We start from the raw sequence: 20,025 nt of genomic DNA, 5'->3' as shown, positions 1-20,025 counted from the left end.
AAAGTAATTGTGGCTGGGGATTTTAATTTAATCAGAGATAAAATAGACAGTACTAATCCCACCCGCTGTGGAGGAGCAAATAAATGGGGATTTTAAATATGTGGATGCTTCAAACGGCGTGGTTGATGTGTGGAGAGGTTAAAGGAATTGAGAGAGTATACACTTTTTTCTAAGATATATAATACATATTCTAGAATTGATTATATTTTTCTTTCTAAAGATTTGTTGAATAATGTGGATAAGGTAGATGTGGGAATTTAAAGATTCTGATCATGCAGAAGTTATGGTGGACTTAGATTTTAATTTTGAGAAAAAGAAGCTATTGGAGATATGACGAAATTGTATAAAATGAAAAGGATAAAAATGGATACTTAAAAATTGGAGGAAAGTTGGAGATTAAATGATAACGGGAGGTTAAATTTGAAATTGTTTGGGATGCGATGAAAGCGGTGTTTAGAGGAGAGTATTAAATTATCAAGTAGGAAATATAAAAATTATAAAATTAAAATGGAAAGAGATAAAAATAAGATTAAAGAATTGGAAAATCAATTTTGCTTACTAAAGAAAAAAAATTCTTCAGGAGCTTAATATGTTAAGAAATAAAATGATAGAAGAAGATACAGAGTTAGTAAAAGAAATTTGAGATTTTTAAATAGGAATTTTTTTGAATTTAGTAATAGAAATTCTAAATTATTGGCAAAGATGGCGAAAGATAAAAGAGAGAAGAGAGAAATTGGAGTTTTGATAGATGATAGAGGTATAAGATGTTATAAAAAATTAGAGAAATGTGAAGTGGTTAGAAACTTTTTTCAGAATCTATATTCAAAGAAACCAATTAATCGGGGAAAATTGCAGAGTTATTTAGAAAAGTATGTGGTGAAAATTGATCAAACATATAAGGAATTGATGGAAGAAGATATAACACAAGATGAGATTAATGGAATAATACAAAAATTAAAATTAGGGAAAGCTCCAGGTGAGGATGGATTACCTGTTGAGTTTTATAAAGAATTTAAAGAATTAATAATACCAAGACTGCAAAAATTATTCAATGGAATATTACATGGTGGGGAAGTACCTTCGTCATGGAATAGAACGGTGATATCCCTAATTCCTAAACCAGATAAAGATTTAGAAAGGATTGAGTCCTATCGGCCCATTTCTTTAATTAATCAGGATGCAAAGATATTTACTGCTATTATAAGTAATAGATTAAATAGATTTATAGATAGATATATAAGTTATAATCAAGTAGGCTTTGTGAAGGGTAGATACATGAGTGATATTGTTAGAAGAGTATTAAATATTATAGATGTAGCTGAATATAATGGTGATAAAATTGGTATAGTATCATTGGATATTTTTAAAGCTTTTGATTCTGTACAATGGGAAACAATTAAAGTAATTGTGGAGGCTTTAGGCTTTGGTAATAAGTTTATACATGTTATTTCAAAATTGTACCAAAAGAGCAGTGCAAGAGTGAAGGTGAATGGAATATTAACTGAAGAGATAAAATTAGAAGCTGGTACGAGACAAGGATGTCCCCTGTCCCCAACATTATTTTTATTGGCTATGGAAATATTGACAAAAATGATAGAAAAAGATGAAGAATTAGAAGGATATAAGGGGTATAAGATAAATTTGTATGGATGATACTTTAATTATTTTGAAAATGTAGAGAAAGATTTGAAAAGATATATAAGCATTTGATAGAATTTGAAGAAATGACAGGATTGAAAGTAAATTGGTCAAAGTCAGAATTATTGATGGATAGTAATGGTAATGAGTCTGAGAATATGCAAGAGCAATTTGGGATAAGGATTAAAACACATTGAAATATTTGGGTATAGTGCTTTCACTTAAGGTTAAAGAATTGAAAAACTTAATTATGATGTGGTGATTAACGAAATTGAGAAGAAGATAGATAAATATAAAATTTTAAAGTTGTCTTGGTTTGGTAGAATTGCAATGTGTAAGATGATGTTGCTGCCCAAGTTCAACTTTTTATTCGAGATGCTACCACTAAATTTGACAGAGAAAGATATTGAAGGATATCAGAAAAAACTGGATAAATTTTGCAATGGTGGCAAAAGACCCAGATTAGTGAAGAAAATGTGGTATCAAAATCAAAAGGAAGGTGGATTAGGAATCCCCAAATTATTTAATTATTACTGTGCGTATGGTATCCGGATAGTGGTAAAAATACTTAAAGGTGAAGATAATTATTGGAGAGATTTAGAGTTAAGGGATATAGAGAAATTTGGATCAAGGTGGTTTTTAGATAAAGCAAATTTAAAATGTGTAAGTAGAAGATATAGCTTAAAGGGATAAAGTAAAATGTGGAACAAATTTGTTAAAATTTTAATTCGGATATAATCTTTTGGGGAGACAACTGAATTTGGCGATTAAAAATAATATAAAACGAATGAAGTGATTAAAGAGGAAAATATAGAAATTATTAAAGATTGGATAAAAGTTATGGAAATGAAAGGAGGAATAAAGAAATTATTGAAAAATTAGGGTTAAGTTGGTTTGAAAAATACAGATAGAAAATGGACAAAAAACTAAAGGAAAATTATTCGATAAATAGATGTGAAACTGAATTTGAATATTTAGTATCTCGGATTATGAAAGATGAAATTGGGCTAAAGGGACTCGTTAGTAGGGTTTATAAGATTATAAATTCTGATGAAAAATTACAAAGAGTGATGAGGACAAATTGGGAAAAAGATCTTAATATTGAAATACCAGAATCAGATTGGAATGTGAATTGGAAGAGTAGAATTATGAGAACTTTATCTATAAGGATTAAAGAGCACAATTATAAAGTTGTTTGAAATGGTATTTGACTCCAGTAAGATTGTCACAAATGGATAAAAAACTAGTAAAAATGTTGGAGATGTGAGATGGAATTGGGGACTTATGAACATATGTGGTATAATTGTGATAAGGTTAAAAGTTTTGGCAACAATTGGAGAAAATGATATTTGAAATGATGGGGAAAGTAATAACATTGAGAGTGGAAACTATATTATTGTTGGTAATTAAGGAAATAGAATTAACAAAATATGAAAAGAATTGATTAGAATTATGATTATAATAGGTAGAATTATAATAGCTAGATATTGGAAACTAGATGTGATTTTTAGAATAGAAGAGTGGAATTCTGAAATGTGGAAATTAGCTTTAAATGATAAAATGACATGTGATATTAAAATTAGAAGTGGTGTGTATAAAGAAGATATTTTCTGGAAGACTTGGAAACCATTTGTGGACTTTGCGCTTGGAACATTGGACGCTTCAGTACCTGTACCTCGAGAACGTGGATTTTGGCAATCATGAGGATATATCCGAAGACCCAAATCTTCCTTTTATGTATAGCACAAGGGTGTAATAATGTATTTTCTTTTTGTTTGTTTGTTGCAAAAAAAATAAAAAAAATAAATAAATAAATAAATAAAAAAAATAATAATATAACAATAGCAATAGCACGTAGATTTATATACTGCTTCATAGTGCTTTACAGCCCTCTCTAAGCGGTTTACAGAGTCAGCATATTGCCCCCAACAATCTGGGTCCTAATTTTACTAACCTCGTAAGGATGGGAGGCTGAGTCGACCTTGAGCCTCGTGAAATTCGATCTGACAAACTGCTGGCAGCCGGTTATCAGCAGAACTTACAACAGTGAAAACAATCACATTGATTATACAAAAGGAAATAATAATGAGTTAAAATTTGCTATCTGAAGAGTTGAAAAAAATTAAGGATAAAATTTTGATACTTGTGCAAATAATATTTATAATGCACTTGGGTTTGTCTTATTCAAAATCACATAATTTCTAAGATAGTTTTGCAGAAGGGCACTTAATAAAAGGCAGTAGAAATAATTTAAATATGTATATGTTTGTTTTACTTTGGTATTTTAAAATATAAAAAGGAAGCAAAAACTTCCAAGTAGATGATTATGTTTATTGATCTATAAGAGACTCTGTCACATTAAGGCTGTTTATGAAACTTTAGCCCATGTGCCTTAGGTTTGAATTTAAAATCAACAGCATCTCAAAACAAGCAATACCACACATAGTCATTAAAAATAATTATCAGCAACATTCAAGGAACAGATCAATTTATTTTACAGCTTGTGCAACCCCCACTGAAATTCACACTGGGAGGGAGGGAGGGGGAGAGAGAGAGAGAGAGAGAGAGAGAGAGAGAGAGAGAGAGAGAGAAAGAAAGAGGGAGAGAGGGAAGGAGGGAGGGGAAGAGAGAGAGATCCTTATTTTTTTCAATTGGAAGGTTTTTTAAATATTTGATTTAAATTAGCTAAATAAACCTTAGCAAGATTGGGAGAAAGAGGTCCTAAATCACACTTTTTTTAAAAATGCAACTGTAACTATCTAATTTATAGGAGATATTTGTAAGAGAAATTTCTTTATAGCATTCCTTTCAAACCTGGTTCCATGATTGCTTACTCAAAGGTCAAGACATCTGGAATTATAGAAGTCTGATTTACAATCTTGCAATCCAATATATATTTTCTGAAAATGAAAAATGGCTTAAATCTAATTGGGTTTTGGTTCAATTGAGGTCAAAATATTTGTTTATCCTAATCTTACCCACATTTTGGAAAGGCCAACTCTCTTTCCCACACCCATATTTTGTCATTTAATTTTCCCAGACAATTTTATACTTGTTTCTATTTGATGGATCCCAAGAGTCTGTTAAAAACAAAGAAAACCCAAGCTTCATTCCATTCACTGATTGGTTGTTGTACTTGATTGAAGTAGTCAAAAGTTCTTCATTAAATCCCTTTGTCATTTGTATCATCCTCCAACTTTGAAAACGCAGACTCCTAGGAGTAAAGTCCCACTAAATTAATTAACTTACTTTTCAGTTCAGATGTAGAATTTGTGTGAATGTGTGTGTGAGTGAGAGAGAGAGACTTTGTGTTTATAAGCATGTGAAAAAATAAAAGTGGGAATAAAATTTTCAACAGTATATTTTTCAATAAGCGGAACATTATACCTCAAGAACGTTGGGAAGATGGTTCTTTGTCAACAAATGATCACAGATCTTTTATAACGTAAAACACAGAATGCTGAATTCTGTGTTAACTATGTCTGAAATTTTCACAAGAGTAAACCCTTTCTTTAATGTTATGATTTGTCCTGGAGAAAACAACATAAACAACCATCAGTGGCTCATTTTAGAGCAGGCTGAATGTTGCGTTTTTAAAAAATGAATGGAACATGTTTTTGTTTTCTCTCAAAAGATATGACGTCATGTGAAACAGAAATAGTTTAAATTATTTTAATACACTTGAGAAAGAATAATATTTTCATGCATTCAGAAGAAACAGGTTTTCTTGCTTTTCCTGATACTGTTCTCCCTATATTTTCAGAATATAAACATCCCAGTTTTATTGTGGATATTTTATTAAGCTGTGCTTTTCAGAGGAGCAGTCCTTGACTTATGACCACTACTACCTAATAAATGTTTGAAATTAGGATGGACCTCCCCAGAAGAACTGTTGATCTTCGGAGTAAATCATAAGTACTCCAAAGTTTGGGGCTACAATGGCTGTGCATTCCTCTCTGTTCGTGTGATCGCATTTTTGACACTTTGGCAACTGGTTTATCATTATGGTAGTTTCTAGCATCCCACAGTTTGTGACTTTTTTTTGCCAGTTTCCAGTGCTTACTTGCAGTTTCTAACAAAGAATAAAAATAAAAATGGGGAAAATGATTTTGCTTAGTGACTGCTTTGTTTGCTTAACAACTACTGTAAACAACTACTGTTAAAACTTTAAATCTGGTTATGTGATGCCTTTACTTAGACCAGGGGTGTCCAAACTTGGTCCCTTTAAGACTTGTGGACTTCAACTCCCAGAGTCCCTCAGCCAGCAAAGCTGGCTGAGGAACTCTGGGAGTTGAAGTCCACAAGTCTTAAAGGGACCAAGTTTGGACACCCCTGACTTAGACTGTAATGACTTATTGTATGACTGTAATTCTGGGCTTAATTCTGGTTGCAGGTCAAGGAATACCCGTACAGCTATTAGAATTAGTATAGAATAAATTGGTATAGGTTCTCCTGCTTGAGCAGGGGGCCGGATTAGAAGGTCCCTCCCAGCTTATTCCATTCTAAATTCTAAATTCCAGCCCAAATTCCCAATGTCTTGGAATTCTCAGGGTTGTAATCGCTACACAGTTTAAAGATGGTAGGCTGGAGAAGAAACTGAAACTGTATGTGAATTAGGAAATGGATTTTTAATTAACTAAAAAGAAGTGCCTTTAAGATATAGCAATTTCTTTAGTGTAGCAGCACTAAAAACCATGCATACTGTTTTAAACCGTATCCATGTCAGTTCTTCATTCAAAAAAGTAGTTTATTGTACAGTTAGCTATAGTTTACATAAACAAGGAGGACATGGAAAGAAGATTAAATCATGGAGTATAAAGCACTATTTTCTGGATGGAAAATAATAAGGTGCCAATCTTGATTTGGGAATCCTTCTCGTGTTTTATAACAAAACCATTGCTACAGCTTCATATGTTGACAAATTCATACTTTTAAGACACATTTTTGCCATATGACTTATAAGTGAATCAAAGAATAATGTGAAAAAAGTTGCTGTACTGTCAATTCTAACACTGACAATAATGTAATTTAGAATTTAAAAAAAAGAGGAAGAAATAGATTTGTCTCTCTATTTGTGCCCCACCACCTACACTTGCTTCAGTGATATATTACAGAATAGACGTGCAACATTTGAAATACTCAAGGTTACCCCAGATTGTCTTGGCAAGTTTGTCATTTTGCAGTACACTTTTCACATGGGTACAGATTGTATGCCAAATTGTTTTCATAGCAGTAGGCAGTATCACTACAAGGGGCATCAATCACATTTTTTTGGCTTTTTTGTGTGTGTGTTTCAGGGTGTCGGAATAATAGGAGTGATATGGATACGGCAGACCTTTGACAAGCATATTGCTTAAATTCAGCTGTAGAATGCCCAAGCTTTAGCAACATGGTTTTAGGTTTATGGAGATTGGGGTGATGAAAATGGAGATCCTTTTGGAAACTTCCTGCTGATCCTTAATTTTGAAATACTGTATCTCTCCCACTCCCATCAGAATATTCTAAATCTGCAATTTTTAACAAATAAATAGCCAAATGGCTATCAGGATGTCTGATTTTGAATAATATATGAATCAATATTTATTTTCTTTCCATACATTATCAGCAGACTGCTTGAACTCTATGTTGATCAGCTTATGATTTGCCAGATTTGTCCTTTGGAACTATGTATTACGACTTCGCTGATCACTCTTGCAACTGCTAATGAATGTTTGCTGTATTGGGAACCATGCTGTTCACAAGGTCTGCTAAGGAAATGTAACATCCATATAAACAAGTCTTCTTCAACTTAGGGATGTGTGGAAATTTTGGTCGGGAATTTTTGTGGTCCAATACCTCTAACAGAGCAGGATCAAAAGAGGGGTGATAATGAAGAAATGATCATGCTGCTTTAAAAGAAGTAAATTAATAAAATGATGATAGTTATAGGGCAGAATTACTAAAAAAAATGAATTGCACTCTAATGCTTCAAACTTAAATTAGGTAGTTCACATGTTTAAGCAGAGAATAAGAGTAAATCATACCGGTAATTTGTAAATTTGAATGTAAAAGGAAAATATAGTAAGGAGTACTGAAAAACAGCAGCAACAACTAATTGAACTGGAATATGCAAAAGGAGATAGAGGAAAGGCAGAACAAATAAGCACTAGCCTTATTTTTTATCTGTTTCTTTGAGTAATCACAGTTTCCATGTTAGTTTTAAAGAAAAACGTCTTTCTAGCTGTGCTGGCTGTATAGGAAAGATTTAAAATCTCTAGAAAAGGAAAACATGGGGGGAAAATGTCAATTTTCAAATAATTATTTCTATGCCATATTACTTAGTCTTAGATGAAACATCTTTTACATTTGAAGATAACAAAAAATATACCTGTAGAATAAAGAAGCATGTCTATTGGTAATTATTGTCCATAATTATCTTAAGGCAATTAGTTAAACTATTCTGTCTCATCCAGAAGCATGTGAAAATAATTTAGCTTCTTTCTACTGACTCAGAAAATAGTAGAGTATGGAAGTCCCTTGGCTTCAAACTATAACCGGTAGTAGGAATAGATAATTTAAACAATCCATGAAACCATGACCCTAAAACCTCTGAGTTGGGATACCACAGCATTATGCTGGTTGAATGATGGCGTTAATATTTTGCAAGGATCAAAATGCCAGTTCAATAAATACATTATTTTTTCTTGTTCTTTTTATATTTATATTTATATATATATATATTTATATATATATAAAACACATATATTTTACAGACCCCATAGCAGCATGGGAAATAAAGATCCTTCTACAAAAAGAAGATGTTAAGTTAATGTACAAAATAAAGCTTTAGTGTTTTTTTTTTAAAAACCATCTGGGCAAGAAAGTCTTATACCAGTTAGTAGTGCTAGCATTTCTTTGCTTGAAAGGCCCAGGTAAAGCAAGGAATTGAGAAGATATATCATCAGGTGAATGTTATTTGCTTTCCCTTTTTGGATATTGCACTTCAAAGACCTTCTTTTGTCAGGAAGGATTCAGTAGATCCGAAAGAACCGAAGCCATTGCTGTGAGAACAGAGACAACGAAAAGCGATGCTATGGTGCTTTCAAGGGCACAACTTTTAAGATGATGGCGGAATGCAAGGTCTGGGTGTGGCGGTTGGTCCACCTGGTTTGAGAACCAAATCGATGGGTTGACAGAGATGAGTCCATCCGTCATTCTGATATTGGAAGGCATGGTGGTTGTGCTACAAAAGAACACATGAAGAAAATATTATTCATTTAATTCTATTCATGTGAGTTGGGAAAAGTAACTACTATTTCAGATATGCATTCCATTTTGATTAAAAAGTGGTGCAGAGTCAAATAAAATAAAGAGTACCAATAAAGGAGAATATTTTTAGCTCAGGGTCGAAATGAGGGGTCCTTCGTGCTCTCTGAGCTTCCTTGATTTTTTGCAGACATTTCATTACCCTAACATCAGTGCTAGTGATGTTAGAAACTCAAAATAAAGTTTCACTAACCTTTTGAAGAAAAAAAAATGACCACACATAATTACCTTTTTCCGCATAGTTGTCCCATGAAAGGGGTAATATAAGAAATGACATTTTTTATGTTTAAGGCAGAAATAAACAATACATTCTACTGTGGTAATGGAAAAACTCATCCTTCAGTTGAACTCAACTCCTCCTGACTGAGGCAGTTTTCTGGCAACAGTGGGTAGTTTTTGTGCTGCTTCTTCCAGCAGATTTGTCTGCCTTCCTGATGTTATCTTCAGATCTGGTTTTGTAGTGGTTCAAATCAAGTCCATCTATGTTCTAATCAGGTTCGAAGTTGCTCAGTTATTTTTGAGACCAATGAAACTCTGCTAGATTCTGCCTTCTGTTGCCATGAAATAATCTTCCTCTCACAAGCACACCTGTATACAGTGGTGGGATTCAAATAATTTAACAACCGGTTCTCTGCCCTCATGATTTCCAGCCAGTTCACCAAACTGCTCAGAAAGTTAACAACTGGTTCTCCCAAAGTGGTGCGAACTGGCTGAATCCCACCACTGCCTGTATATTAAACTATAAGAGGGGCATGGGAAAGAGTTGAAGAATGCATTTTGGAGAAAATTCAGATAAAAAGATGAATTAAAGAACAAGACAGGTCATAAAAAGAAACAAAATAGAGCAAAAGGCTTAGAGTTTTCTCATTTGCAAATTCATCTGAAACTTACGTAGTTACAGTTAGGACATTGACTCCTTGGCATTTCCAATGAAAAGTAGATTAGTTTTAAATTTTACCCAAGAAAACAACTAGTTTTTTCCTAGCACAGTTCGCAAGCTTTTCAAACTTCTGGTGACATCTAAATCTATCATGTGGTGTCTCTAACATTATTATTTTTGAGATAGATGAAAAAGACCCCACATCTTTCAATAGACAATAGGTTGTTCTTACTGAAACAACATTCTTTGCCGAGTGATTCTTCTCCCCCCCCCTTAGCTAGATTATGAAAATGGAAATACTATATATTTTCCTTCACTGAGGAAAAACTGGTGCTTAGATTTACTGTTTCAGACAACTGCAGAGGGGTGAATGCCTTGAAAAATCTAATAACCTTTGAAGCATGTGCTTGGAATGATTATTCCATCTCCAATCTAATGAATTAAAGATGTGAGAGGTTTTTTTTTTTAATTTGGCAACAAGAATTTCACCTTATTAAAAACAGTCTGTCAGGAAATGATAGATCATTCATTCTTTGTAATAAAAAGCAAAACAATTCTGAAGTTGCTACAACTGCTCAGGGTGATGGAGCTGAAAAATATTGTGGATTTTCATGAAGTGCATGTGTGGTCCTCAGGCAACATAGAACAACATTAACTTTCCCTTTTGCCCTCTTTCCTACCTCCCAAAAACGCTTTGATTCTTTTTGTAACATTTTGGAAACATCTCTTCACCATATACCATGTTCTTATTACCAGTCTTCTGAAGAATCAACCCCATTTTTTATCCAAGTCTCTGCTTTGAGAGTAGACTCTTTCTGTATGTATCATTTAGTTTGCCAATTTTTCTCAGCTAGACAAGGCAGAAGGAATTCTGGATTGGCACAAAGTCTTGGACAGTTAAGACTGTCATACAAAAAGTCTAAGTGCATTCCCTAATTGACTGACATCTCTGAGTGGCCCCAGACTGGGCAAGTCTCATCCCTAAGAAGAGACAAAAACTATTTCAGTATGAAGTTATTTAAGGCTAGTTAATTAATACGAAGCTAAATGACTATATTTGGAAACCAAATTGTAACAGGAGTTCTGTTCACTGATGTTTTATCTTTATCTTACTGTATGTGGGAGTTAAGGAGTATTTGGCTGTCTTGGCTGTGCATATTCTATATTATCTTTTTGCAACAGCATAAAGCTTGAGGTAAAAAGCAAATTTGATAGAAAGCCAATTCTGAAGAGCACATTCCCTTCTTGTTCATTGCTCAGAAGAGGTGTTTAAATGGGACAGACCTTGAAGAAACAATGTGTTCTTCTCCTCTTAGGTTATTAGGAATTATTAGCATTCCAAATAATCTAAGAGAGTTGACCTCAACCACGAGTTTTATAACCACTTTCCTACTCTTAGGTTAACCCCATCCTTTACCACTTGAAAGAATAACAGAGAAGAATGGGTTCATGATTAGATAAGTAGGTAGTAAGACAGACAGAAAACGATGAGCCTTTATTCCTGGAAAAAAATGGCACTGAACATTTTGAACCTGAACCCACATATTTACTAGTTGTACAGAAGAGATAATTTTATTAGATGTAATCTAATCAAAAATAGGAGAAGAGCCTAATGCTGGGAAAGATTGAGGGCAAAAGAAGAACGGGACGACAGAAAATGAGGTGGCTGGATGGAGTCACTGAAGTAGTAGGTGTGACCTTAAATGGACTCCAGAGGATGATAGAGGATAGGAAGGCCTGGAGGAATGTTGTCCATGGGGTCACAATGGGTCGGACACGACTTCGCAACTAACAACAAATCAACATTTATAGAACTGGATCTCTGCTATATCGCTGTTGAGGGTGCAAAAGACCTGTCTCCTTTGCCTGTGCTTTGCTTCTTTACTGTGGTTATATAACTTGCAAAGTCAGAGTAGGTTTAGAAGACACAGCTATCAAAAGTTAAATAATTACTTACATTTCTTAAACCAGCACAAACAAGAGAAACCTGATCTACATCTAAAAAGTGGCTAGATTAAAGTATAAACGTAGCTTCAAACTAAGGGAGAACTCTCAAGTCTCCTACTCAATGGTTGCAAATCTCTTCAATCTTGTTTGAGGTTCACTTACTGTTACTGAAACAAACGTTATCTGCACCCTTAAAATTATATGACGAACAATTACATAGCAGAGAATTCAAGAAAAAATGAAAACCTTTCTAATAGCCATTATTATAGGTAACAATCTTCGATAAAATTGTTGATGTTGCTGTATCTGCTAGAAAAATAGGATTCCTCCAGCTTTTCCCTACAAACACAACTAGGTGTTCAACAACAACAACAACAAAATCACAGTAAAGAGATTTACATCTTGTTTTACATCTAGCAAATGAAACTTGAAAATATAGGAAACATACATGGAGTTATTTCTATTTATAAATTAAATGATCCATCAGAATTTCTGGTAACAAATGGTCTTCTGCAGTCTGCCTGCCACCTACCATTTTTCATCATCACTGATAAACATGCATATGGATCTTATAGAGCAGGGGTGTCAAACCCATGTCATCATGGCAGCATCACGTGATGTATCGGGACTTCCCCCCCCTTCGCTAAACCGGGCATGGGCGTGGCCAGCACGTGATGCATCCGGTCAGCAGGCTGGGAGTTTGATTGACCTGTTATAGAGTGAGACTACCTTCTTTTGGAGAACATAACATAACATAGAACAATCATCGAATAAGAATGCCATTTGCCAACATCTAAGAAAATTATATGTTTCTAAACATTCACACAACTTAGGGCATTTTGCAGGCCAGCACAATCAACAGATCATAGAAGAGAAGGAAAATATGTATTTGAATAAGTTTGCTCAATTTATTTAGTCTGCAACAAAGAATAATGAAAAGGCACTATGTTGACCTATTTCAGGAAAAGAAATCTTGTTTCACTGTAAAAACTAACAACTTAATTACAGCAAAATTTTCACCAATTAGTTCCACCACCAACAACAACAGCAACAACAACAACAATAATGTTATTCAAAATGCAAAAGGCAGAAAAGCTGTAGAAGAGAGAAACCCATATCTTACTAGCAACCAGATTTCAAACCATATGAAACTAAAGGGCAGCTGACTCCTGTCACCTGCCATGTGTGCATTCAATCACTTGTATTTCAAAACTACAGCAAGAAATGCATTATTGCAGTGGGTTGGGCAAGCAACTTAGGAGGGATCAGAAAAATTGATCAAGATTACACAGGCAAATGGAAGTGTCATCAAAGCTTAGTTTAAGCTTTGTTCTTTATTTTGTCTGCCAAAGCCCACAGCAGGCAGTTATGGCCTTGAAAATTTTGAGAATTCCTAAGTTGTACAGATCAAAATTTAGTTTTTAAATTGCTGATTTATTGCCCATTTATAACTGAAATGATATCATTAATTTTATTCATTGGAAGAGTTTTTCACACACATTCGTTGAAAAAGGCTCTAATAGTAGGAAAGGTGGAAGGAAAGAGGATAGAACAACCAATAGGAAGGTGGATGGGCTCAGTTATTGTGGCGATGAAGACCTTATGACTGTACGACTGCAACCTTGTTGCTTGTATCCTTATGATTTATATTGACTGTTTCCTAATATGATTTGACTGCTTATTTGTACCCTATGACTATCATTAAGTGTTATGCCTTTATGATTCTTGATGAGCGTATCTTTTCTTTTATGCACATTGAGAGCATTTGCACCTAGACAAATTCCTTGTGAGTCCAATCACACTTCGCCAATAAAGAATTCTATTCTATTCTATTCTATTCTATTCTATTCTATTCTATTCTATTCTATTCTATTCTATTCTATTCTATTCTATTCTATTCTATTCTATTCTCATTGAAAGACCAAGTTAGGGACAGATTGTTGTGGAGAACATTTATTTGTGTGGTCACCAAGTTCTGATAGCAAACAATCACTCACTCACTCAATCAATCGATTTGGCACCATGCAACTTATTTCACATTAGTTGCATATCTAGTTGCCATACTTGCAAGAGACTTGATAGCCCCAAAGGATGAAGCATTGTGGTGAAAGATGTGAAGCTGTTCTCTGTGTCTTGAAAGAGTAGAGGCCCCATTCTTTTAATCATCTTTTCTCCTTTTTGGAAGAGACAAGATGCAACCTTCTGGAGCACCATGCTTTAAACAATGTAAAAACCCTACTACTGAAATTTAAACATATGTTGTAATTCATTATACCTATTTCACATAATTATGAGTTCTGTGTTGCTTTTCTTTTCCCCCTAGTATCCTGATTTCCTTCTGGAAAATGTGAACCAGTTTTAAGTTAATTATGTTGGAACTATAAGGCTACTAATATGTAAACAGACCAGAGTCCTCCTCCCACAATATTCATGATTTTGGGAACCTGTAACAAAAAATATCTAAGAGGGATAAAGGACTTTTTGAATTCAGTCATAAATTAATTATTGGGATAGTAAAAGAAAGGAATGAAGTTATCTAAGTATGGCTGGGAGGTCAAGCTTTTAGTATGCAATATTAATGGAGAAAGAATAGAATAAGACTTTCCTGAGGGTCACTTTAGGACATCTGACTGTTTCCTCATTTTTCCAGTTCCTAAACTTTCATAGGAATCTTTACTAACTGAACAGAGGCCATATTTTAACACAAGAAGTATAGGGTGATTCAGAATTGGAACAAAAACTACAATCAGACTGAGCAAATTGCTTATTTGGGAGATAAAATAAAGGCAAAAAAATCTACTGGCATGATTTTTTTAAATTGAGGTTTTATGGAGACCTTGCAATTCAAACAGTGGCTTCTTCTCTTAAAAGTTTTGTTTAGAAAATTTAATTAATATATTTGGTATGCCTTGACTATTAATGAAAAGCAAAAAAATCTCAAGTAAAAGACATCCATGGAAGGACAGATTTAGACATTGTCAATTTATGCTTTTCCATTATTTTACCTGCATGTTTTATCTTCATTTATCATATCTATCAGGAAACGAGGGCTCCCGAGAGCAGCTGCTGTACTACTTGCACAGGTGCAGCCTCATGAGCCCAGGCAGGATAGTGCTGAAATATAGATACGATCCTTTTCCAGTAATTGATTTATGTGCATAGTATTTAGCCAGATGACAATGAACACATATATATGTACATGTAATTTATAGAGTGCTCACAAGATTATATAATCAAACTTGACTATGTTGAGGGTGTTTTTCCTAATTCCTCTTTTGCTCACATCATTGTGTTTTTTTTAAAACATCCCAGAATAAAGCAACGGTAAGTGGTGGCTCAGTGGCTAAGACGTTGAGCTTGTCGATCGAAAGGTTGGCAGTTCAGCAGTTAGAATCCATAGTGCCACGTAACGGGGTGAGCTCCCGTTACTTGTCCCAGCTTCTGCCAACCTAGCATTTCGAAAGCACATAAAAAATGCAAGTAGAAAAATAGGACCACCTTTGGTGGGAAGGTAAGTGTTCTGTGTGCATTTGGTGTTGAGTCATGCTGGCCACATGACCATGGAGACATCTTTGGACAGTGCTGGCTCTTCGGCTTTGAAATGGAGATGAGCACCTCCCCCTACAGTCGGGAACGACTAGCACATATTGCGAGGGGAACCTTTACCTTGAAATCATTTTCACAGTGTTGACAACACAACTACATGGATGTGACCAAGAAGTCACCAAGAATCAACCTTGACCTGAAGAAAACTGTCTAGTTATTATGCAATAACTAGAATGGTAAGGTAATCATTTATTTTATAAAAGGCTCATCCAGTCTTTCATAATATTGCCACTCTTCTCTCTCATGAGAAGTGTTGCACTCATGTTGGAATATGAGCCATATCTTTCCTACGGCTTTTAAGTAATGGAGAAATGGTTCTATCCATTCATTTGGATTCCATTACATATGATCTGGGACTTCTTGAGAAATTTTGAAACAGGACTCTACATCAGTAGTACAACTTCCTACTGTTTTCTGGTAAGTAAACCAATTTCTATTACTTTGGGAAGGCATAATCTATTTTAAAGGCCCAAAAATGTCCCTTTGCCAAAGTTACAGGCATCCCAAGTGATGTACCATCTTTTTTCCACGATGTTACAATGTCACTGTGGACTCTGGATTCCCAAAATATAAGGAAAACATTTGCAAACCGTTGACAGAATAAAAATGTCCATGCCTCTCTCTGAAGCCCTTGATCTAAAGGTAGGAAACAAGGTAAGACAAGCACAAGCCATTTGCAACTGGAGTTGCACCTTTTCCACTTTGTACTTGTTTCAGGTTACAGTCTATCTTGCACGATTATACTATGAGAACGGAGAGATGTATATGGAACATATATATTGAGCCGAAATGTTCTGTTGTGGTCCACCAGCAGCCTAGGGAGCTGGCAGTGGAGTTGGACAGTGAGGAGGCTGGGGAGGACAATGGGTCAGTCCTGGAGTCAGGGGAAGGCCCGGACGAGGGTTCTGCGTCAGAAGCAGAGATGGGGCCAGGGCCATCTGGGAGCGATGCATGGACTCCAGAGTTTAAGAGAGGCAGAGGAACAGGAGGAGCTTGTTCCTAGTGCACGCATGTGAAGAGCTGCCAGAAGGCAAGAGCAGCCAAAGCAAAAAGGATGACTCGGGAGTAAGGCCAGGAGATGATTGGCCCCTCCCATAAGGCTTAAAAGAGCAGCAAGGCTCTTGGGCTCTTTGTAGGAAAGCAACGTTGCTCCAATTGTTTCTAGTCAGCGTCTCTTGTTTCTGAACTTTGTGCGGCTTTGCCAAGAAAAGCAGGGTGCCAAAGAAGACAAAAGATTGTGATAAGGCCGGAGGACTTTTTCTGAAGGACTTGTTTTGGAATTAATTTAGACTAAGCTGAGAATGAAGTAATTCTCAGCTGTTCTAATAAAAAATGTTTGTTTAGGACTGATTGTGTCTGGTAGGTCTAGGTCAGAACATGTTCAAGAGATTAATAAGTTTCAATATGACATCCAAAACTTCTGGCGTATCACTAGGTAATCATATCCAAAAATAATCTGAAGACCCTTCTTTGTGCCCAATCCTGTGCAGTCATTCATTCTGTACAGGTGAGGGTTCAAAGGGTATTTAGGGAAAGGAAACATAGGCAAGTTTCAGCATCTCTCTGTTCCCAACAGCTCTAAGGTTCTTTCCTTATTGAGCATGAAGAACCGAAGGGCTGATAAATAAGCATGATTAGATGAAATAGTGAATCAACTTTGGTATGATTGAAAATGCTGACGAGGCAGAGCTCCTGAAAACAGGGAAGTTTGCAAGTATAGAAGACTAGTCTTAATTAGGTCTTGTCGTTTCCCCACCAATGCCATAATGTTTTGAATTAAAACTTAATTTAATGAACCTGATGCAGAACTAGGCCAGTTTATTTTAAATAAATTAACACATGCACATGTATACACCTCCCCATTCCTCTTTGATAGAAACCCCTTTTTGGGAAAGCGAGAGTACACAAAAACAGCACAGTTCATGAGTTCACAATTCACCTTTCAGGATCAACTTAGTATAATTAAATATTCATTGTGACAGACAGTTCTGCTTTGTATCATTGCACTGTCTAAAAAGGAAGGGCAAAATGTCTGAAATTCTAGCACAATTGATAAGAGCTACTATTTCTGGCTACAATTAGTGCAGTTTATTGAAGTTGCCTTTAATCACTCCTTGTACATCTCTCTCTCTTTCCCCTCCTTCCCCTTCTCTCCCTCTGTCTCTCTCTCCCTCTGTCTCTCCCTTTCCCTCTCTCTCCCTCCTTCTCCCTCTCTCCCCCTTCGTCTCCCTCTGTCTGTCTCTTCCTCCCCCTCTCTCCCCTCCCTCCCTCCTTCTCCTTCTCTCCCTCCTTCTCTCTCTCTCCCACTTCCTCTCCCTCGTCCCCTCTCTCTCCCTCTCTTTGTGTCTGTGCAAATGTTTAGGCTAAAAGACCTGCCAAAGCATGTTGATAGCTAGTATTGATGTTTTCCTTTGGTATTGAGTATCTATTGTCCACATACTACAAAAATGTCATTTTTTGCATTCTTATCCTTTCAAGTGAAGAGCACACATGCTGGCAAGGAAAGAAAACTTTGCTCCTGAGACTTAAGAAACAGAAGTACAAACACAAAGCCTTCAGCTTTATAGGAAGCTAGGGACAGACATCATTTATTATTTACCCTCACAGGTAAATAATTATAAACAGTTTTTTATTTGAGAGTTATTATGCTCTGTTTATTGTCTTGTCTTCTTTTCCCTGATTTTAGATATACAGTAATGAAGGTTATAAGAAGTGGTTGAGAAAGATCTGAATCTAAAAACAATAAATATTTGTAGAGTTTCTTACAGATTTTATATCCCTGTCATGCAGTGGTGGGATTCAAATTTTTTTACTACTGGTTCTGTGAGTGTGCCATAGCTTTGTGGGCATGGCTTGGTGGGCGTGGCAGGGGAAGAATATGGTAAAATCTCCATTCCCTCCCCACTCCAGGGGAAGGTTACTGCAAAATTCCCATTTCCTCCCGATCAGCTGGGACTCGGGAGGCAGAGAATAGATGGGATTGGGGCCAGTCAGAGGTGGTATTTACCGGTTCTCTGAACTACCTGAAATTTCTGCCATCGGTTCTCCAGAACTGGTCAGAACCTGCTGAATACCACCTCTGCTGTCATGAATTAAGGAGATGAACTTACAAGTTTTCCTAAGGACTCTTATCCTTTCAAAGCAGCACAAATGACAGGGTTATTGGAAATAAGTACAGGATATTTACCCTTCTTCTATCCGGACCCAGAGATCATTGAATTGCCTTTGGCGGTGGATTTTATATTGTTTCTTGTGCCAATTTTTCTGCCGTCCAAATTCTTCTAGCTGGCTGATGCTATCTGGTAACAGAAGGTGTGGAGGAAGGCTATCTTCTTCATTGGCATGAGGAAGTGCTGAAGATGAAGATAACTGTATATGCTCAATGACAACGGAGGCAGCTGTTGCAGAGGAAGAGTGATATCGGCTTGCCTTGGGACTGCAAAATAAGTAGATTTATCAAGAAATGATGTGTGAAATAGGATAGAGAAATTCAGATATTAAACATAACTCCTGCTCTTCTGAGGTCTCTTAGCTTTATTGCATCAAAGACACATATGCCACATAGCTTTATTGTATCAAAGACACTTATACCACATACTTTCCTCCTTACTGTACCTATAATCAACATAAAGGTAAAGGTAAAGGTTCCCCTCACACATACATGCTAGTCATTGCTGACTCTAGGGGGCGGTGCTCATCTCCGTTTCAAAGCCGAAGAGCCAGCGCTGTCCGAAGACGTCTCCGTGGTCATGTGGCCGGCATGACTAGACACCAAAGGCGCACGGAACGCTGTTACCTTCCCACCAAAGATAGTCCCTATTTTTTCTACTTGCATTTTTACGTGCTTTCGAAACTGCTAGGTTTCAACATATATAATAATATATATAATATATATAATAATTTCAACATATATAATCAACATAGATACATATTAATTCAAAGTTTAAGAGACCACAAAGGCAGTGCTTTCATCCAAGGAAATGTGGACAGATAATGATGCTTGAAGTGTTCACATACATGATAAAGGCAAATAATCACACCTGAAAACTCTACTGTCAGTTGGTATTCTGCATGTACCCCAAAGGAGTAAAGCTTTCATTCATCAAGACTTCCATCCTAGCACAATGTAAGTATGTACATTGTATTAATAAGTATTTTAATATCCTAAATTGCTTCATGAGATTAAAAAACATACTTCAGCATGCAGGTTGTCCTCGATTTACAACCATTTGAACTTACAAAGGCACTCAAAAAAGTGACAACTATTTCTTGCACTTACAGCTATGACATGTGATCAAAATTTGGGCACTTGGTAACCACCATGTACTTACGACAGTTGCATTGTTTTGGGTTCATGTGACCATTATTTGTGACTTTCCCAGCCATCTTCTGAGAAACAAAGTCAACAGGAGATGTAAGATTTGCTTAACGACCACAGGAGTCATTTAACTGAAGTGATTCACTTAAGAATTATTAAAACAACTTGTACAATTGGACATGACTCATTTAATAACCACTGTGCTGTCAGCAGTAAATTATACTTTTTCAATCTGACAAAGTGTAAATGCTTTGGTCGTAAAAATAATCAAGCCACCTTGCAACTAGTTCTAAAAACAGAACCCCAAGTTCTTACTTTGGACCTTTCCAAC

General features: G+C 35.7%; 1 protein-coding gene across 2 annotated transcripts in view; it reads right to left on the bottom strand.

Annotated features, from left to right (window-relative positions):
- Positions 1-5,974: 5,974 nt before the first annotated feature.
- The window catches only part of TRABD2B (TraB domain containing 2B), a 282,822-nt gene continuing 268,771 nt past the window's right edge, over positions 5,975-20,025 (bottom strand). For both annotated transcript variants that reach the window (XM_058176272.1, XM_058176273.1), the window contains exons 7-8: positions 18,564-18,812; positions 5,975-8,860 (exon numbers count right to left, since the gene is read on the bottom strand). In XM_058176272.1, the coding sequence (XP_058032255.1) occupies positions 8,638-8,860; positions 18,564-18,812 (472 nt within the window). In that variant the 3' untranslated portion in view covers positions 5,975-8,637. The remainder of the gene's footprint in view (positions 8,861-18,563; positions 18,813-20,025) is intronic.

This window comes from Ahaetulla prasina, chromosome 3 (assembly GCF_028640845.1).
Source record: "Ahaetulla prasina isolate Xishuangbanna chromosome 3, ASM2864084v1, whole genome shotgun sequence".
NCBI classification, from domain to species: Eukaryota; Metazoa; Chordata; class Lepidosauria; order Squamata; family Colubridae; genus Ahaetulla; species Ahaetulla prasina.
Note: the sequence above shows the minus strand (reverse complement) of the source record. Positions and strands in the feature narration are given on the sequence as shown.